The sequence below is a fragment of the Ursus arctos genome, chromosome X (assembly GCF_023065955.2).
Source record: "Ursus arctos isolate Adak ecotype North America chromosome X, UrsArc2.0, whole genome shotgun sequence".
NCBI lineage: Eukaryota > Metazoa > Chordata > Mammalia > Carnivora > Ursidae > Ursus > Ursus arctos.
In genome coordinates this window covers 51,737,751-51,760,077 of record NC_079873.1, presented here as the reverse complement: position 1 = coordinate 51,760,077, position 22,327 = coordinate 51,737,751, and the positions used below count along the sequence as shown (strand labels likewise).

Below are 22,327 nucleotides of genomic sequence, written 5' to 3'. Positions count from 1 at the left end.
CTGACAGTGGGAGGACCTAGGTCTTCCTGATGTTACCTAGCAGGCTTTTGGCTCATTTCCTTGCTTACCCTCACTGGGCACTAAACAGCAATTGAAAACCAAAAAGAAACCTTTGTTCTTTTTCCACTCCTTTGGCCTAGGAAAGATAGAGTGGACTTTTCTGTGGTAGGCACTGAAGCTAGAGAAATCTTACAGGCTGACCTAGAGCTCCTTCTCTATGGTCACCCAATTCTGTCAGACATTCAAGAGTGCCTAGTCTGCCAGCTCTGAGTTGCCAAGAGACCGGGATGAATAGATTATGTTCCCAACCCACCCTCTGCCGGGTGAGAAAAGACAAAGTCACCAGTCATAACCTGAAGCTCTGCAGAGGGAGCTCTAAGGGAGCTCTGCTGTGCCACAGGTTCTTTGTTTTTCTCAGGGTTATAATTTCAGGGTGGAGGTTGATTGAGGTTAAGTCTGGCTACAGTATTACCCATCCTCTGGGGAGAGTGATAGCTGAGCAAGAGAGTGGGCATCTGTATAGGGCCAAGTTGGCCCCAGACAAGGGGAAGCAAGGGACAGAACTAGGCAGCATTCCAGACAAGAGGTTGGCCCAAGGAGTGGGTGAGCTAAAGAATGAAGAAAGGAAGGGGAGGGTTTATGCTATGAAAGTGCCAAGAAGAAATTTAGCGGAAACGTCATGTCTGACCCCATCAAAGCTTAACTTGAAGTAGGAACCCTGCGAAGTCCCCAACATTTCTTAAAGGATATCCTGAATATCTTTGTGGGTATGTGTGTATAATTTTTCTAGAGCTGGCCCACAGACCTAAACAGATTATCAGAGGGATCCATCAGTCCAGCAGGGCTAAGATTTTCCTACCTTGTGTGGACCCAAACATTAGGCATGGGCAGAACAGTCTCTTGCACTGGTTAATGCAGTCAGTTTCCCTCCAAATCTTCCCACTCCTGCCATAATGGCGAATGCTATCTTCCAGCATCCTGGAATGTCAGAGCTGAAGGAGCCCTCAAAGAGCATATAGGCCACACATAGTCAAGAGATTTGCAAATGTATTCTGGGAGGTAGCTCAGCACCGGCTCCGTGTGGAGATGGGTGCTGGAAATTCTTGATTTCCCTCCACCACTTACCTGGAGCAGCCTGGATTTTATATATTGTGTATGTATTGGTATCCTATGTAAGTTTTTTTTGTTTTGTTTTGGTTTGGTTTTGTTTTGTTTTGTTTTTTTACCAAATGGGTTTTGCTGCTAAAAAATTTGGAAATCTTGGTTCTAATCTAGCCCCCTAATTTTATGCATTGAGATGCTGAGGCAAACAAAAAGGGAAGGGATTTGTCCAAGGGCACAAAACAAATTAATAGCATATAGATCCAAGTTTCTTGCAAGATCAGCATCATTTGGTTACTTGTTAGAAATGCATTACATCAAGGACTAAGGATCTACTGTACGGTGACTAACATAACAAAATAAAAATTATAAGAATAAAAAAGGCAAATTATTGAACCGCACTACTGACCTGAATCAGAAAGATTAAGGGTGAGCAGCAATCTGGTTTAACAGTCACCAGTTGATTCTGATGCATGCTGAAGTTTGAGCTGTACCAGAATACAGAGGGAAAATCTGCCCAAAGACCCAGGTTCCAGGGAACTCCATCACTTAATGGGAGCAACCTTGGGTAAATTATGCCAGTTTCTTCATCTGTAAGAGAGTAGTATTTGCCTCACGGGCTTGTTGTAAGGATCAAAAAAGGTAATAGATGTGAAAGTGCTCTTTAAAGTGTACCATGCTTTGTATGTGTGAGCGGTGTGGATTCATACCAGGATTAGTAGGCCTTGAACTCATGACTCAGGTCTGTATAACCTAGGACAAAGTGCTTTCCCCTGGCCTTCAAAGATGGACCTAAAGATGAAAAGCAGACTATATGAGCTTATTTCTAGACCAGATCCAGGGAGGGTAAGAGTCAAGGGTCATTGTTTGCTGGAGTTCTGAAACCTGGGATCTGTGAAGCAGGTCCCTGGGAAGGGCTGCTTTAGACAGTGGGGTCAAGGGTAGGGTCAGGTGTGGGAGAGCGGTAGGGGAGGACTGGCCAGGAAGCAACAATAGCCCAGTGCCCTTGGACATTTTCCTTCTGACTAGAGATCAGAGACTGATTAGAAAGTCTTCAAACTGTACGCATTTAACTGGGGCACAGAGTTGGGAGTCAAGGGAAGGGAGCATAGATTATATTGTTATTCAATGACAATAATTGAGAGTCACCCCTTCTGATAATTCATCAGTGATGAAGAACATGGCTTCTGCTTCTAAGGAACTCCCTTATTTGTAGAGGAGTCTGCATGCCAACATAATTGTAACAGAGTGACAAACGCTAAGATAGAAGGATTGTTCAAAATGCCTGCAAGGCCCACTATAGCTAAGGACCAACAGTGCTTCATCAAGGAGGTGGCACAGCTTAATAAAGGAGGTAATATTAGCAGTGAGTCTTGAAAAGCAAGTTACTCTAGTCAGAACAAAGAGTAGAAGTAAGTAAAAGTCTGAAGGGGATAAAGGAAGAGCATGGCATGTTGGGACACCAGTGAAGGGTCCAGGATAATTGGAACATAGTAGGTCCTGAGGCCAGAGAGTTAAGCTAGAGAGAGAAGTGGTCAAACTAGTTGATTTCCCACCTATGATTAGGAAGAGGCATTAAATATTGAATTGTCCCCTCTTGGAATTCTAACTATTGTTACCACTCCCCCCAACACTCGGGCTGCCACACCCTCCAAGAAAGTCTTAATTTATTAACTTATTCTGTAAGCATGCCTTATTTCCTCATGAGAGTGTAAGTTCCAGAAGCTAGGAACTGTTTATTCCTCTCCTGTCTTTCCCTAGTCTGGTATGGACCAGGTCCCTATTTGGTACTCAGTAAGAACTTAATTACATTTATGCCTGAGTAATGTGAGAAAAAGCAGGAAAAGGATAGGGAGAGATAAGCACTCTCAGTCCCAAAAGGATGATAAAAGAAATATTCTCAGAATATTTCAGAATATGAATATTCTCAGAATATGAATAGTCCCTTCCAAAGGCTCAGGCTGGGCTCCCCTGTAGCAACTGTGGTCCTCTCTACCCTTAGAATGGGACTGGCCTGGATTTTTTGGGGGGTGGGGATGGGGAGGTTGGGGTGGGAGTAGGAAGCTCCCTAAAAGCATGAGGAAAGAGCACACACCACTGTAATAAAGAGCTCACTGGCCTGGGAGCAATGAGGCCTGAGGTTCCAGTCATGGCTTTGCCATTACCTCCCTGTTCAGCCTTAGTCAAATCTCTTTAGTTCTTGGGTCCTCAGTTCCCACACCTATAACCTGATGGAGTTGATGCAGCTGAGCATTCCACCAGCGACTTCTCTGTAAAATATAGGGTGCCAGGCTGCTTCTAGCTCTGATATTTTGGCTAATGCCCAGCAGATGATATTTCTGTGGCCCTAAGGCTATTCAGGGAAGAAACTAAGCTGGGCCCTGAGCCCTCCATCTAGTTCTGACCCATGAGTGGAGGCTTGGCCCAGTCCAGCCCTGTGGGAAACACCAGATGAGTAGCACTTGGAGCTATGTTAGTCTATAAAGATAGAAGAAGGAATATATGCTTACTGTGATAAAATTCAGATGAACTCATCTGGGGAGAACACTCTCCTTACAGCTTATCTCAAGATGCAAGTCCCAAGGACAGAATTTTTTTTTTGTGGTTTCAAGTTTTTATTGAAATTCTCCAAGGACAGAAAATTAAGTTTTTAGAAGTGAACTAGAGTATGTGTGTAGGTCGGTGTGGTATGGCTTTTGTTGTTGATGTTCTTAAAGAAACACAGCCATTAGTAGTTAGTAGACAAATAGTTTATGCAGAAAATAAGTGTGTTGCAGTTCATTAGTGTCAATGATACAGCATTTTCAATCATGATTATAGGCGAAACCAATTAAAACCTCATTAGGTAGTCATAACACATTCATGCTAGTGAGAACATTGCAAAGCACTGCACCTGCATTATAGGGGTAGACAAAACTGGGATATATTTTCACTCACCTCTGGTTGGCTTTGTGTATTTTGTCATTGAGACTTACATTATGTTTGGGTCAAACAAAAAACCCAAAGAGGTTTTATAAAAGTTTACAACAGTATTTGTTTAATCCCACAAATGGATAAAGCAAACTACTATAGCTCAGTAATATACAAATCAGGACTAGAAATAGTCAGTCTGCCTATGTATATAGCTAGCTACAATATGATAGACATTGAATATGCTGAGTCTTTTCAAAGGCATCGACTACTTTAGACAAGCAGGTTCCCAAAATACACTGGTTTGGTTTCCAGTGAGAACTAACTATAGTGCCACTTCAGTTTAAGACTATGCCCTCCTCAGTGTCAGACGTGAGGAGAAGAAAACTAGGGGAAGGCAGAGAAGGATTAGGAGGACACCTGAGCAGGGCTCTTTGGATAGCTTAACATTATTTTCCCTGTGCAGTTTCAGACCTGGTTCACAGAGTAAAAGTGTATTGAAATTGTCGGCCCTCAAAAAGGGCAGTTGTACAAAGTCCCATACTAACAGCATAGATAGAACAGTAACTGAGCGCCTCTCTAAAAGTGAACTCTTCTGTGTTAGAAGAAAGCTCAGTGCCAATGGTTCATGATTATCAATGTTTGAATTACTTTATAAAGATACTTTATTCTCAAATAGAAAAAAATGGGTTTTCAAAGTTCTGGAAACTAGCAGAGAGAGAGAAAAAAAACTTATATTATTACTTAGAAGAAAAAAAGTTTTACAGACCCTTTCCATAGGACATCTGTCATTCTCCCTTCCATACTTTGCACTTTAAGAGACAGTGCAATGGCTATATGCCACCTTTGAAAAGGCTCTGGTAACTGGATTGACCATGCCACTCCAGAATCACACTTCTTCAGGTTGAAATAAAAATAGCAAAAACAAAATCACAAAAAGAAAAAAAATCACAAAATCTACAAAATCTAAGGCCTGAACAGGAACAGATTTGCTATGAGTTCAGAAATTCAGTGAAAAAAGTACAAAGCACCTCTTGCAAAATATACTGGTCCTTGTAACCACACAAAACACTCTGCAATAACCCCTGCTGAATGTTTGGAGGTAAGTATTCTGAAGGACATATGCTTAACCCTAGAAAGGAAGCCTGATTTTATTATCAGGAGAGCTGAGAAGGTCACAATGCTTCTTTGTATTTGTTGTTTTATAATTACAGACAAAATGGAAAAGTCAAGAGGTGTGTAGACCTCAGTATAAACAAAATGTTTCTCTAATAACTTCACTAAAAACCATGCTAGATTTATGCATTCATAATTGTAGCTTCTTGCAGATGATTCACTAACACACTTTTGACACAAAATTCTTTTTGCAGGGACATATTAAATTTAATAGGCTAAAGAGAACTTACACAATATAATGCTTGAAACTATACACACAATAGTTGTGTGCATTGTAATAAAGAAGTCTTGAAAAATTGTCTTTGTCTATAAACCGCTACTGCTCTTTGGAAATAGCTCCCTCATGACCCCCAGGCTGCTGTCCTGTGACATACAATGCCAGAAACATCATGGTGAAAAGTCAGTACCTAACTTAGTTCATTATGAGTTTTGTACATTTGTTTTTTATACAATCAGGAAAAAAAACGATATAATTTGTATCAACAAAAGGTCATTTCTGGTTATTTAGACATTGCTTTTAGTTTGAACCACTTTGGTTCATTCACATTTTATGAGAAGAATGACAATTGTTTTTTGAAAATAAAAAATAACGTATGCTGCCTTAAGAATATTTCCTGTGTTGGGAGGAGCTTACAGTTTTTCTGAGTACTAAACATGAACATGTTTTCAAGATAAATTGCAACTGACAAGATAAATCTTGTGTTTCCCTGTAAACTGTGCAGCTAGTGGATACTGTGGTACCGTTGATGATTTTGGTAGGAAGATGAACAAACTGTCACAAAGGCAGTAGAGTCATCTAAGATTGTCAAATACACTGATTTAGACATGGGACAGATTCAGAAGGTCTAAGAAGTTGAAGATAGGAAATGGTATTTGTGTGAAATTTAGGTGAAACTGTGTGAATTGCAAGCATTTCAGTGGCAACTGTCACTTTCTATTTTATTCCTCGACAGAAGATACTTTTACACCTCAGTATGTTGGGAAATGGAAAGATCAGAGGGAAAGAGTTGAATATGAAGCTGTGGTTAACTGATAAATGCTGGTTGAGATGCAGTTTTAATCAACTAGGACAGAGACAAACCCAGAAAGCAGCGTGCAAGTCATTATCAAACCACCAAAAGCAACCCTGACTACAGCCTCACATGCGGAATGTTTCACAGTAAGAAACACCTATAGGCAGTGTCACACCTCACAGAGCAACAAGAGACCTAGACCAGGCCTTTTCAACTTTCATGACCAAAAACAAAACAAAACAAAACCCAACAATCATAGAAATTAGCAAGTTCCAGCTCAAGAAATAGTGAGCAGGTCAGGGTTCAAAATGTTTAATATACAATGGATTTAAAAAGGGGTTCATTTAGTACAGCTTAAAAAAAAAAACCAAAAACAATAAATGCCTAGAGGCATTTAGCTACAAAGTTTCCACCCTGAGCAAGATACTAGTTGCGCAAATGGTGCCAACCCCAAGTCCTGCTGCCTTTACTAATGCATTTAAGAATTATCTAAGGGTAAGTGCATTCTCTTTGCATGTATTTGAAGTGCATAACTGAGCCAGCTATTAGCAAAGATGTAGCATCCCCTTTTGTAAGCTGCCTTTTTCCACTTAGAAAATCCCCTGGTTTTGTTTCCTAAAGAAATTCTGTTCCATCAATGATCAACCTTATTGCCCAAAGGGTGGACAGCAGGAGAAAGTGGATTACATGTCTGTGCACTGTCCTCCATTACATTTTATCCTTTGATGTCGAATACTGCATAGGTCAGAAGTCTAAAGAGTATCCGTTAGACCCTCCTTGAGTGCAGCTCTTGTGTCCATCATTTAATGCTGCACAAGTTTGGCCATATCTCCTGGGAAAGAGGCAGTGGAGTCTGGTAGTAAATCCCTTGGTCCTGGTCAAACTCTTCTGTGTTGTCTAGCACACACCTGCTATGCTTGGAACTTGAGCTTGTCCGTCAGCTCCTCTGAAGAAGGCTGTAATCTGTTCCCTAATTTGCTAAGGTAAAGAGACGTAAAAGCTAAGAACTGTCAGTAAATGTTGACAAGTAAAAAGTGCAAAGGAAATAGAGCTAGTTTGCTCTGACATCTAAGAAAACAATATTCAAATATCGGCATGTAATTTCACTTTGAAAACTAGTTGTAACTATGAAATGTGACATAAAATCAAATTAGATTCATGATCTATACAACTGTAGACTAAGGACTGTGCAGAGCTTTTCTTCTCATCATCACTATATAAAAGGTTATATGGAGATACACAAACATCTCAAACTAAATACATAGTTATACATGCAATATAATTTCTAACAATAGATTTGAAATATACCTCTAGAAGCCTTGATGTGACCCTATAGCTTGGTTAGTAAAGATATCGAATGGTCAGATATTCATGCAATAATTTATGCATTTACTTTTAAATACCTTTAAATATCCTATTAATCCCAAAAGGTTAATTCAACATATGATTTGATCCTGATGCTCTTGCTCTCTAAATTAGATATATTATCAATACTTTGTAGTATAGAATGTGTGATTAAGAAAACATTGGTAATGGAATCCTTGGGAGTTTCTTGCATTTAGACCTCTCCCCCTGAGTTTTGTCCTCCATTGCATGGTGCCGTGCAAAAAAACATGAGACTTGGAGTCAGAGGACTTGAGTATGAGTCCTGGTTTGGTCACTTGCTAGCAGCGTGACCTTGGCAAATAACTTAATCTCAATGAGATTCAGTTTCTTTTTCTAGAAAATAAGACATTAATAAGATTTACCATACAGGGTTGTTTTGCGCTTCAAATAACATAAACACTATAACTTGAAAAGCGCAACACAAAATTATTTGTTACTATTATCATAGTATTAATGCATTATTAGTATTAATATTTATATTTGTATAAAGGAATAAGTTCTATGTCATGTCAACGAGCAGCCCTAAGCTTAGAAACAATCAAAGCTGCCAGTTGTTGGGCATCTGCTGTGTGGGGATTCTTCTCCATCACTGCAAGGACAATGTTTGAAGGGAAAATATTGCAGAGGTTCTTATAAGTCTGATACTGGTGCTCTGGGATCATATGCTCCCTGTTATCATTGCACATTCCAACCCAAGGATTCCTCCAAAGCTGTTCCATCTTTTCAGGCACGCTCCGTACCATGACTGGCTCATAGCATGGTTGCATGAGGCTGTTATTCAAGGGATAGGAGTGGTAGCCATAGGAATCAGTTGCACAGGGCAATGGGTCCCAGCTGGCATGTTGTTCCCGGCACAGAGGAGGTCGTCTTTGCCTCATGGGGTTGCTCTCATAGAGGCGGGAGTCAGAAATGCTGTCCATCCGAGTCATTACAAGGGCACGTCCTGGCTGAGGGGCTGCCCCAGGATGGATATTGGGAGGCATAGGGTAGTCTCCAGGACAGTTGGAGCATGCTCCAGTTGCTGGGTGCTGGGTTTGCAGAACTAAGTGGGGAACTGACTGCTTGTGGGGTGCTTGCTTAGAATCCTCTGGGCCATAGCTCTGCACTCGCGTTAAGGCGTCATGGTAACCATGAGGAAAAGGCTGAAGACGGTTCTGAGATGCCGAGCGATGCAGCTTCAAACTGCCTTCAGGATGGCTATCAGCTACAGCCAAGTACAGGTTGTTGTAAGAGGAATAGTTGTCGTTCCTGGTATGGCTCATACGGTTGTCAGGACAGAGGTTGGGATTCCGGGGATATACCCCTCGGTCTGCTTCAGCCACATAGTACTCTCGATTATGCATGCTGTTGATGTTCAGTTTGGAGAAGTCGCCCAGCATTGAATAGTAGCTGTGGTCCCCCAAGGACTCAAACTTTGGGTATTGGTCAGCATAGCTAATAGGGTTTCCATGGCTGTTGGTAACCAGGATTGGGGGGTACTGCATGCTGGCCATGTGCTCCAGTGAAGCCTTCTGGTGGGAGAAATGAGAGGATCCTGGCACTGGGCTGCTGGCTGAACGGGTGTTGAGTGCACTCACGGCATGGCTTTTGGGGGGTGGGATTGTGGGGACACTTAGGGCAGTCACAAGTGAGGGGACAGAGCTGGCCTCAGGCTTACGGGCAATGGGCAGCCATTCCTCAGGCTCCACAGCCATGGACCGGATGCTGGGATCCGATTGGCGCTTGGGGGCCACACGTTTGACTTCTGAGGTTGTCTCACCTTTGGCACTAGACAGCCCTGTGCCACACTTGGCCAGGGTGCCTTCATTCACGGTTTTCACTGTGGACAGTTTGGCACTGATGCGGAGCTCATCAGCCACTGAACGCTGTGGTTGGTTGGCCCGCTCCGGATGGTAGTATTTGCACTTGTGGCCATAGGTGCATTTTTTGCCTGAAAAATAATGCCTTGTGGTAAGACTCTCTCTCATACTGGTGCAAATCTGTCAGAAACTGTTGTAACAATCTGGTTACTCAGGTTAGAGTTTTACTGTTTGGGCTTAAGGAAGAAAATTAACTCTCCATGAAAATGAGAGAGGCAGGACAACATCAAGGGGGGGGGGAGAGGGAAGAAGTGGAAAGCTGGGGAGGAAACTGCAGTGTAAAAGCTAAGAACTGAAATTCACAACTTCGCCTAGGCATAACCTGCATGCTGAGGTGGTGTAGGGTAGTAGCAGCCCACATAGTACAATGCAAAAAGCATAGGCTTGGAAGCCAGTCAGACCTGAGTTTCAATTCCAGCTATGTCACTTACTAGCCATGTAACGTTGGTAAGTGACGTTACCTTCTGAGCCTCAATTTCCTCTTCTGTAAAAAAAGTTCATGATTATGCCTATATTATACAGTCATTGTGAAGACTAAATGAAGATAATGAACATGAAAATACTCTTTAATTTAAATAAACATTAATTGAGAAAAAGAAAAAAACCCAAGATGTCCCATAAATAAATGATTATCCGAAAGAGTGAACATGCAAGGTAGCCTCAGACCAGGCAGCCAATGTTGCACTGTTAGGCTCACAAACTTTGTATTGAGGGACCTGCGTAAGGTCACGAAAGCACTCCGGAAAACTATATTTTAAAAAAAGCAAACGAAAATGAAGTTTGGAAGCAAACTGGAAAATACAGAACTGAAGAAAAGAGTATTATTAGTTGACAGAGAGTGTAGTCACCTGCTTGAAAGACACATCCTTCTTGGGGCCAAATCCAATTTGGCATTGCCCTTTCTGCTTCCATAGGCCATCTGGGTTTCTGCACTTCCCTACCTCCAGCAACACTGCTCAGGATGGAGGCAGCTAGAACACGTGCATTATTTAAACAAGTGACAACCAATCTTTCCTTCAATTCTAGTTACCTTTTCCTCATGCAGTTTCTAGAATGTTTTTTTAAATGCCTAACTGGGAATACATAAAGGCACAGACTTTAATTAACTCCCAGGAAGTGGACAAGTTAGGATTTTCCATTTGAAAGGGAAACCTTTCAGAAATAAGCATTCCTATAGTCCTTATGTTTCCCTTAGTATAGAACTCAGTTCTGCACATAGGTACTCACCATAAGGGCATGGTTGCTTCTTATGCTCCGGAACAACAGGTCTCTTTCTCAAGAAATTTTCAAGATTTGGGCCATGGCGTCCTAAAGGATCATCTGGAGGCATAAATCTGAAAGCAAACAAGCAAGAGGTAAACATCTTCCTTTCTATCCCCACTCCCCCTTCGGGAGTTCAGACCTTCATTACCCCTTGCCTATGCTATTGTCATAGCCTTCTAATTGTCCTTTCCACTTCAAGCTAAGCCAGCAGTTCTTCCCTCCATTCTCACTTGACCACACACACACACACACACACACACACACACACACACACACAAAAGATGATTTTTCCAGTGTATCATTCTTCTGTGGACTATATGTTTCAACCATACTGATATGCCTGCTGGCTTCCCAACAGGAAACCCACTTTTACATCTTCATAGCTTTATTCATGATGTTCTCTTTACCTGCAATGCCCAGTAGTCCCCTTTCTTCTGTCTGTAAACTTCATCTCAAATGTCATCTCCTGTTTGAGGCTTTTTCCTATCATTTCATATAGACAAGGCAATTTTAAGAATTCTAACCATACTGCTTATCACAACACATTGTGGTTCTCTTTCTCTCTCTTCTCCACTACACTTTGAGCCTCTTTTAAGGGTGAGTCCTGTTTCTTATTCAACCTCTTATCCTATGGCAATCAGCATAATGCACAGTGTACAGTAAGTGTTCAGTAAATGTTTATTGAAATGAAATAATCTATTCCTAGTGAAACTTGGATTTAGGCTATTCAGAGCCTACTGAAAGCAACGTACTTGTCATTCACAAAAGAATACATCAGCAACCGCTCCTCTATAAACTTCTTCCATTCTGGCTTTTCAACTTGAAGGTCTCGGTAGTTATCATTAGATACAATGATGCCGTCGGAATCGAAAGCCAATTTGACTATGAACCGGTCATCATAACAGACAACTCTCCTGCCCTGGACCCTTCGGGATGGTGTGAAGACAAGAATCTTTTCTTTCTCCAGTTTACGTAGGATATCTTGATCTGTCAAAATATAGATTATATGCCACACAGTAGAAACCATCTTTGGAAATTACCAGCATTATCCTCATATTACAAGTACAAAAGTTGGTACTGGATGAATATGTTATTTGCCCTTAGAGAGAAAGTGGCTTCTATTCCCTGGCCATGGCACCAGTTTGGATTGTGACCTTAAGCAAGTCATCTTCTCCTTCAGACTTCAGTTTTCCGTAAAGTGAAGGAACTGGATTCAATGACATCTAAGTTTCAAAAACTACCATGAAGAGTGAGAAATAACATTGATATCCTAGCATTCTTGATGACTGCTTTGCCCTTTGGAGGAAGCAGCAGATTTTGGCTGCTGAAGAAAACAGAGCAGTATGCTGAGGATATGTCTGTCAGGAGGAGGGTAAAGTATCACTCTGTGGGACTTATATTTTTGCCTTCTGCCTGAAGGAAGGCCACAACTCAGGGGGAAACAAAGCTGTAGCATGTTAAGTACTGACCCCCTTACCTTTTGGCCTCTTAATTGCTGAGGAAAGAAAGCATATAAGCTGGGCTTGAGCAGGGCCAGGATCCACTCTCAGATGAGGTTGGGACCCTGTTCAGAAACTTGCAGACAGCTCCACAACACAGCTCTGACCGCCATTCTGACCTTCTTATTTGGCACATCATGCAAACAGCAGAGATTCAAAGGACTAGAGTCTATATGTTCTCAAATGCTATAAAAAGCTAGCTTCACATAGTTTGTAAGTGAACGTAGTAATCCTACTGACATTAGGGCCCCATCATGACTTTTGTGGACCTTAGGATGTTTGCCTTTGTGGGCCCCTTCTTTTATAAAGAAATATTAAAAATTATACTTTACAACTGCTTTGCTATAAAAATAATCTAGTTAGACACATTATTATAAATTAATTGTTGTTATATTCGATTTTCCCTTCAATGTTAAAAGAAAATAAAATTACAACATCTTTTGTTACATTTTAATTCCAGCATAGTTAACATACTACAGGCTATATTAGTTTCAGGTGTAAAATACAGTGATTCAACAATTCCATGCATCACCCAGTGCTCATCAAGACAAGTGCACTCCTTATTCCCCATCACCTATTCACCCATCCACACCACCGAACTCCCTTCTGGTAACCATCAACGTGTTCTCTATAGATATGAGTGATTTTTGGTTTGTCTTTCTTTTTTTCCTTTGCTGGTTTCTTTTGTTTCTTAAATTCCACATAAGAGTGAAACTATATGACATTTGTCTTTCTCTGGCTGAATTTTATCACTTGGCATTATACTGTCTACCTCCATTCATGTCATTACAAATGGCAAGATTTCATTTTTTTGTATAAATATATATTTTTAAGTTTTTATTTTAATTTCAGTGTTACATCACTTTCAGATGTACTAGATTTCATTCTTTCTTATGGCTGAATAATATTCCATTGTATATATGTACACCACATTTTCTTTATCCATTCATCAATCTATGGACACTAGGGCTGTTTCCATATCCTGGCTTTTGTAAATAATGTTGTTATAAACGTACAGGTGCATGTATTTCTTTGAATTAGTGTTTTTGTATTGTATGGTATGGTATGGCATTGTTTTTGTATGGGGGGGAATACCCAGTAGCATGATTAATGGATCATAGGGTAGTTCTATTTTTAACTTTTTGAGGAACTTTCGTACTGTTTTCTACAGTGGCTGCACAAGTTTGCATTCCTACCAATAGTGCAAGAGAGTTCCTTTTTCTCCACATCCATGCCAACACTTGTTTCTTGTGTTTTTTATTTTAGTCATTTTGACAGGTGTGAAGTGATATCTCATTGTAGTTTTGATTTGCATTTCCCTGAGGATGAGTGATGTTGAGCATCTCTCATGGGTCTGTTGGCCTTCTGTATGTCTTCTTTGGAGAAATGTTTGTTCGTTTCTCCTGCATTTTTTAATTGGATTATTGGGTTTTTTTGGGTGTTGAGTTGTATAAGTCAAAGAGGTTTCTGCTTGCGTTCTCCTCTAGAATTCTGATGGATTCCTGTCTCACGTTTAGGTCTTTCATCCATTTTGAATTCATTTTTTGTATGGTGTAAGAAGTCCAGTTTATTCTTCTGCATGTGGTTGTCCAATTTTCCCAGCACAATTTATTGAAGAGACTGGCTTTTTTTTTCCCATTGGATATTCTTTCCTGCTTTATTGAAAAGTAATTGACCATATATAATTGTGAGTTTATTTCTGGGCTTTCTATCCTGTTTCATTGATCTATGTGTCATTTTTGTGTCAGTACCATATTGTTTTGTTCACTACAGCTTTATAATATAACTTGAAGTCCAGAATTGTGATGCCTTCAGCTTTGTTTTCATTTTTCAAGATTGCTTTGATTTTCAGGGTATTTTGTGGTTCTATACAAATTTTAAGATTGTTTGGTCTAGCTCTCTGAAAAATACTATTTGAATTTTGATAAGGATCGCATTAAATGTGTAGATTGCTTTGAGTAGCATAGACATCCTAAAAATATTTTTTCTTCCAATCCATGAGTATGGAATGGTTTTCCATTTCTTTGTGTCTTCCTCAAGTTCTTTCATAAGTGTTCTATACTTTTCAGAGTACAGACTTTTATCTCTGGTTAGGTTTATTCCTAGGTATCTTATTGTTTTTAATGCAAGTGTAAATGGGATTCTTAATTTCTCTTTCTGCTTTTTCATTATTGGTGTATAGGAATGCAATAGATTTCTGTACACTGATTTTGTATCCTGCAACATTACTGAATTCACTTATCAGTCTAGCAGTTTTTTTGGAGGTTTTCGGGATTTCTATATAGAGTATCGTGTCATCTGCAAATAGTGAAAATCTACTTCTTCCTTACTGATTTGGATGCCTCTTATTTCTTTTTATTGTCTGATTACTGTGGCTATAGCTTCTGGTACTATGTTGAATAATAGTGGTGAGAGTGGGCATACATGTCTTGTTCCTGACCTTAGGGGGAAAGTTCTCAGTTTTTTCCCGTTGAGAATCATCTTAGCTGTGAGTTTTTCATAAATGGCCTTTATTAATTTGAGATATGTTCCCTCTAAACCTACTTGGTTGAGGGTTTTTATAATGAATTGGTGTTGTACTTTGCCAAATACTTTTTCTGCATCTATTGGAATGATCATATGGTTCTTTTTCCCCCTTTTTAAAAGTTTTTATTTAAATTCCAGTTACATACAGTGTAATATTAGTTTTGGGTGTACAATATAGTAATTCAATACTTACATACAACACATGGTGAAATCACAAAAACTGCACTCCTTAATCTCCATCAATTATTTAATCCATTCCCCCAACCACCTCCCCTCTGGTAACCATCAGTTTGTTCTTTATAGAAGAGTCTATTTCTTGGTTTGCCTCTCTCTCTTCTTTTCCCTATGCTCCTTTATTCTGTTTCTTAAATTCCACATATGAGTGAAATCATATGGTATTTGACTTTCTCTGCTTTATTTTTCTTAACATAATACTCGCCAGCTCCATCCACGTCATTGCAAATGGTAAGATATCATTATTTTTTACAACTGAGCAATATTCCATTACACACACACACACACACACACACACACACACACCACATCTTTTTATCCATTCATCATTCAATGAGCATTTGGGCTTTTTCCATAATTTGGCTATTCTAGGTAATGCTGCTATAAACATCAGGGTGCATGTATCCCTTCAAATTAGTATTTTTGTATTATTTTGGTAAATACCTACTAGTACAATTGCTGGATCTTAGGGTAGTTCAATTTTTAGCTTTTTGAGAAACCTCCATACTGTTTTCTAGAGTGGCTGCACCAGTTTGCATTTCCTCCAATGCTGCAGCAGAGTTCCTCCCCATAAACATCATTGCCAGCAGTGTTGCTTCTTGTGTTGTTGATTTTAGCCATTCTGACAGGTGTGAGGTGGTATCTCATTGTAGTTTTGATTCGTATTTTCCTGATGATAAGTGATGTTGAGCATCTTTTCATGTGTCTGTTGGCCATATGTATGTCTTCTTTGGAGAAAAATATGTCTATTAATGTCTTCTGCCCATTTTTTTTCATTGGATTATTTGTTTTTTGTGGTGTTGAGTTTTATAAATTCTTTATAGATTTTGGATACTAACCTATTATCAGATATGTCATGTGCAAATATCTTCCCCCATTCCTTAGGTTGCATTTTAGTTTTGTTGAAGTTCCCTTTACTGTATAAATGTTTTATATTTTGATGAAGTTCCAATAGCTCATTTTTGCTTTTGTTTCCCTTGCCTCGTGGGGACATATTTAGTAAGAAGTTGCTATGGCCAATATCAAGAGATTGCTGCCTGTGCTCTCCGCTAGTATTTTAATGGTTTCCTGCCTCACATTTAGGCCTTTTGTCCATTTTGAATCTGCTATTGTGTATGGTACAAGAAAGTGGTCCAGTTTCATTCTTTTATATGTTGCTGTCCAATTTTCTCAACATCATTTGTTGAAGAGACTGTCTTTTTGTTTTTTTCTTTCCCATCGGATATTCTTTCCTGCTTTGTCAAAGGTTAATTGACCATACAGTTGAGGGCTTCTTTCTGGGTTTTCTATTCTGTTCCAACGGTCTATGTGTCTTTTTTTGTGCCACCCCATACTGTTTTGATTACTATAGCTTTGTGATATAACTTGATGTCTGGAATTGTGATGACTCCAGCTTTGCTTTTCTTTTTCAAGATTGCTTTGTCTCCTCAGGGTCTTTTGTGGTTCCATACAAATTTGAAGATTGTTTTTTCTAGGTCTGTGAAAAACACTGGTGGTATTTTGATAGGGATTGCATTAAATGTGCTTTGAATAGTATAAGCATTTGAACAATATTTGTTCTTCCAACCCATGAGCATGGAATGTTTTTGCCATTTCTTTGTGTCATGTTCAATTTCTTTCATCAGTGTTTTGTACTTTTCAGAATATAGGTCATTTACCTAGGTATCTTACTGTTTTGGGTGCAATTGTAAATGGGATTGATTCTTTAATTTCTCTTTCTGCTGCTTCATTATTGGTGTATAGAAATGCAACAGATTCCTGAACATTGATTTTGTATCCTGCAACTTTACTGAATTCATTTATCAGTTCTATCAGTTTTTTGGTGGAGTTTTTCTGGTTTTCTATATAGGGGACTGTGTCATCTGTGAATAGTGAAAGTTGTACTTCTTTTTTGCCTATTTGGAATCCTTTTATTTCTTCTTGTTGTCTGATAGCTGAGGCTAGGACTTCTAATACTATGTTAAATAACAGTGATGAGAATGGACATCCCTGTCTTGTTTCTGACCATCCATCCCCATGGAGGATGATACTAGCTGTTGGTTTTTCATAGATGGCCTTTATTATGTTGAGGTATTTCCCTCTAAGTCTACTTTGTTGAGGGTTGTTATCAAGAATGGATGTTGTGCTTTTCAAATGCTTTTTCCACATCTATTGAAATGATCATATGGTCCTTATCCTTTCTTTTCTTAGTGTGGTTGTGTCATATTTATTGATTTGCAAATATTGAACCACTCTTGCAACCCAAGAATAAATCCCACTTGATCTTGGTGAATGATTCTTTTATTGTATTGTTGCATCCAGTTTGCTACTTTTTTATTGAGAATGTTTGCATCCATGTTCATCAGGGATATTGGCCTGTAGTTCTCTTTATTTTTTAGTGGAGTCTTTATCTGGTTTTGATATCAGGGTAATGCTGGCCTCATAGAATGAATTTGGAAGTTTTTGTTCATTTTCTAGTTTTTTGAATAGTTTCAAAAGAGTAGGTATTCAGAAAGTGGTTTTTACAAGTTTGTTAGAATTCCCCTGTGAAACCATCTGGGCCTGGACTTTTGTTTGTTGGGAGTTTTCTGATTACTGATTCAATTTCTTTGTTGTTTATTGGTCTGTTCAAGTTTTGTAATTCTTACTGTTTTAGTTTTGGCAGTTTATATGTTGGTAGGAATTCGTCTATTTCTTCCAGATTGTCCAATTTGTTGTCATATAGTTTTTATAATATTCTTTTATAATCGTTCACATTTCTGTGGTGTTGGTTGTTATTTCTGCTCTCTCATTTGTGATTTTATTTATTTGGGTCCTTTCTCTTTCCTTTTTGATAATTCTGGCTATAGGTTTATCAATTTTAATATTTTCAAAGAACCAGCTCCTGGTTTCATTGTTCTATTCCATTGTTATTTTTTAAATTTTTCTATATAATTTATTTCTGCTTTAATATTTATTGCTTCCTACCTTCTGCTGGATTTAGGCTTCATTTCTGTCCTTTTTCTAGCTCCTTTAGGTGTAAGGTTAGGTTGTTTATTTGGGATGTTTCTTTGCTTCTTGAGGTAGGCCTATATTGCTATATACTTCCCTCTTAGGACTGCTTTTGTTGCATCCCAAAAGTTTTGTAACATTGTGTTTTCATTTTTATTTATTTCCATTTTTAATTGCCTGTTTGATTTCCTGGTTGATCCTTTCATTGTTCAGTAGCATGTTGCTTAACTTCCATATATTTATGGTCTTTCCAGATTTTTTTCTTGTGGTTGACTTCTAGTTTCATAGAACTGTGGTAAGAAAAGGTGCATGGTATGAATCCACTCTTTTTGTATTTGTTGAGGCCTGGTTTTGACCTAATATGATCTATTCTGTAGAATGTTCCATGTACACTTGAAAAAAAATATGTAGTGTGCTGTTGTAAGATGGAATGTTCTGAATATATCTGTAAAGTCTCTCTGGTCCAGTGTGTCATTCAAGGCCATTGTTTCCTTGTTGATTTTCTGTTTAAATGATCTGTCCATTGATATAAGTGGGGTGTTAAAGTCCCTGCTATTATTGTGTTATTATCAATTAGTTCCTTTTTGTTTGTTAGTAATTGATTATGTATTTGGTGCTCCCATGTTAGTGGCACAAATATTTACATTAATTAGATCTTCTTGTTGGTTTGTTCCCTTTATGATATATTTTGCCCTCTTTGTCTCCTTTTACAGTCTTTGTTTTGAACTTTAGTGTTTCTGATGTAAGTTTTGCTACTCTGGCTTTCTTTTGACATCTATTTGCATGCTAAATGTTTCTCCACCCCTTTACTTTCAATATACCAGTGTCTTTAGGTTTAAAACAAAGCTGGGGGCATCACAATGCCGGATTTCAAGCCATACTACAAAGCTGTGATCACAAAGACAGCATGGTACTGGCACAAAAACAGACACATAGACCAATGGAACAGAATAGAGAATCCAGAAATGGAACCTCGGCTCTTTGGGCAACTAATTTTTGACAAAGCAGGAAAAACCATCCAGTGGAAAAAAGACAGTCTCTTCAATAAATGGTGATGGCAAAATTGGACAGGTACATGCAAAAGAATGAAGCTTGACCACTCTCTCACACCATACACAAAGATAAACTCTACATGGATGAAAGACCTCGATGTGAGACAGGAATCCATCAAAATCCTAGAGGAGAACATAGGCAGCAACCTCTACGACATCAGCCAAAGCAACCTTTTTCATGACACACCTCCAAAGGCAAGAAAAACAAAAGAGAAAATGAACTTGTGGGACTTCATCAAGATAAAAAGCTTCTGTACAGCCAAGGCAACAGTCAAAAAAACTAAGAGGCAGCCCACGGAATGGGAGAATATATTTGTAAATGACACTACAGATAAAAGACTGGTATCCAAGATCTACAAAGAACTTCTCAAATTCAATACGCAAGAAGCAAATAAACAAATCATAAAATGGGCAGAAGATATGAACAGACAATTTTCCGATGAAGACATACAAATGGCTAACAGACACTGAAAAAATGTTCAAAATCATTAGCCATCAGGGAAATTCAAATCAATACCACACTAAGATACTACCTTATGCCAGTTAGAATGGCAAAAATTACACAACTAATGAATCATCGAGCCTTACATCGGAAACCGGGGATGTACTGTATGGTGACTAACATAATATAATAAAAAATCATTAAAAAATAAATAAAATAAAATAAATAAAATCATATGCTTTCCATCCAAAATAAATAAATAAATAAAAGTTTCATCACCACTCAAAAAAAAAAAAAAAAAAAAGAATGGCAAAAATTGACCAGGCAAGAAACAACAATTGTTGGAGAGGATGTGGAGAAAGGGGATCCCTCCTATATTGTTGGTGGGAATGCAAGTTGGTACAGCCACTCTGGAAAACAGCGTGGAGGTCCCTTAGAAAGTTAAAACTTGAGCTACCCTATGATCCAGCCATTGCACTACTGGGTATTTACCCCAAAGATACAGACGTAGTGAAGAGAAGGGCCATATGCAGCCCAATGTTCATAGCAGCATTGTCCACAATAGCTAAATCATGGAAGGAGCTGAGATGCCCTTCAACAGATGACTGGATTAAGAAGTTGTGGTCCATATATACAATGGAATATTATTCAGCTATCAAAAAGAACGATTTCTCAACATTTGCTGCAACATGGATGGCACTGGAGGAGATAATGCTAAGCAAAATAAGTCAAGCAGAGAAAGACAATTATCATATGGTTTCTCTCATGTATGGAACATAAGAACTAGGAAAATTGGTAGGAGAAGAAAGGGATAAAGAAAGGGGGGTAATCAGAAGGAGGAATGAAGCATAAAAGACTATGGACTCTGAGAAACAAACTGAGGGCTTCAGAGGGGAGGGGGGGTGGGGGAATGGGATAGACTGGTGATGGGTAGTAAGGAGGGCACATATTGCATGGTGCACTGGGTGTTATACGCAACTAATGAATCATTGAACTTTGCATCAGAAACCAGTGATGTACTGTATGGTGACTAACATAATATAATAAAAAAAAATTTAAAAATATAATAAAAAGAAAAAAACCCAGGGATGTACTGTATGGTGACTAACATAATATAATAAAAAATATTTAAAAAATAAATAAAATAAAAAATAATAAAATAAAATGAATCTCATGTAGACAGCATATAGATGGGTCTTGTTTTTTTTTTTTAATCCATTCTGACACTATATCTTTTGATTGGGACATTTAGTATGTTTACATTCAAAGTAATTATTAATAGTTATGCATTATTGCCATTTTATTACTTGTTTTGTCATTTGAGATTTTTCTGGTTTCTTGAGGTATGCCTGTATTGCTATAAACTTCCCTTTTAGAGCTGCTTTTGCTGCATTCCACAGATTTTGGACCATCGTGCTTTCATTTTCATTTGTTTCCATGTATTTGTGGATTTCTTTTACGACTTCATGCTTAATCTATTCATTGTTAATAGCGTATTATTTAACCTCCATGTATTTGTGTTCTTTTTAGATTTTTTTCTTTCTTTTGGTTGATTTCTAGTTTCATAGCGTTGTGGTGAGAATAGATGCATGGTATGATTTTGATATTTTTGAATTGTTGAGACCTGTTTTGTGGCCTAATATGTGATCTATTCTGGAAAATGTTTCATTTGCACCTGAAAAGAATGTGTGTTCTGCTGTTTTAGGATGCAATATTCTAACTATATATGTTAAATCCACCTGGCCCAATGTGTCATCAAAGCCACTGTTTCCTAGTTGATTTTCTTATTTGTTGATCTTCCTGTTGATATAAGTGGGGTATTAAAGTCCCCCACTCTTATTGTATTACTCTTGATTAGTTCGTGTTTATTATTAACTATTTTATGTATTTAGGTTCTCCCATGTTGGGTACTTAAATTTTTACAATTGTTATGTCTTCCTGTTTGATTGCCCCTTTATTATCATATAGTGTCTTTTTTTGTCTTTTTACTGTCTCTGTTTTAAAATCTATTTTGTCTGATATAAGTATTGCTACTCCAGCTTTTTTTTTGACATCCATTTGCATGATGGATGTTTCTCCAAACCCTCACTTTCAATATTCAGGTGTCTTTAGGTCTAAAATGAGTTTCAAGCAAGTAGCATATAGATGGATCTTGTTGGGGTTTTTTTATCCATTCTGACAGCCTTTCAATTGGAGCATTTATTCCGTTTACATTCAAAGTAATTATTGATAGATATGTATTTATTGCCATTTTGTTTTGTGTTTTGTGGTTGTTTCTGATGTTTTTCTCTGATCCTTTCTTCTCTTGTTCTCTGTCATTATTTGTTTTCTTTAATGATACGTTTGATTTTTTTCTCTTTATTCTTTGCATATCTATTAGTGGTTTTTGATTTGTGGTTACCATTACATTTATATGTAATATCTTCTGTATATAGCAGTCTATATTAAGTTGATGGTCATTTAAGTTTGAACCCATTCTTTACTCCTGTCCTCCCAACATTTTAGGTGTATGTTGTCATAATTTATTTTGTGAGTTCCTTGACTGATTTTTTATAGAAATAATTATTTTTTACTTATTTTGTTTTTCCTACTTTCATATTGTTACCTTGGTCTTTCCTTTGCACTCAAAGTGTTCCTTTTAATATTTCTCGCAAGGATGGTTTAGTGGTCATGAACTCCTTTAATTTTTATTTGTCTGGGAAACTCTCTCTCCTTCTATTCTGAATGACAGTTTCACTGGGTGGAGTATTCTTGGCTTCTGATGTTTTCTATTCAGCAATTTGAATATATCATGCCACTCTCTTCTGGCTTGCAAAGATTCTGCTGAAAAATCCACTGATAGCCTTATGGGGATTCTCTTATATATAACTGTCTCTTTTGTCTTGCTGCTTTAAAA

General features: G+C 38.3%; 1 protein-coding gene across 1 annotated transcript in view; it reads right to left on the bottom strand.

The window, feature by feature from the left end:
- Positions 1–8,095: 8,095 nt before the first annotated feature.
- ZC3H12B (zinc finger CCCH-type containing 12B) overlaps positions 8,096–22,327 on the bottom strand; it is a 76,547-nt gene continuing 62,315 nt past the window's right edge. Inside the window, exons 3-5 of the mRNA XM_026487603.1 lie at positions 11,461–11,695; positions 10,673–10,779; positions 8,096–9,516 (exon numbers count right to left, since the gene is read on the bottom strand). Of these exons, the coding sequence (XP_026343388.1) occupies positions 8,096–9,516; positions 10,673–10,779; positions 11,461–11,695 (1,763 nt within the window). The remainder of the gene's footprint in view (positions 9,517–10,672; positions 10,780–11,460; positions 11,696–22,327) is intronic.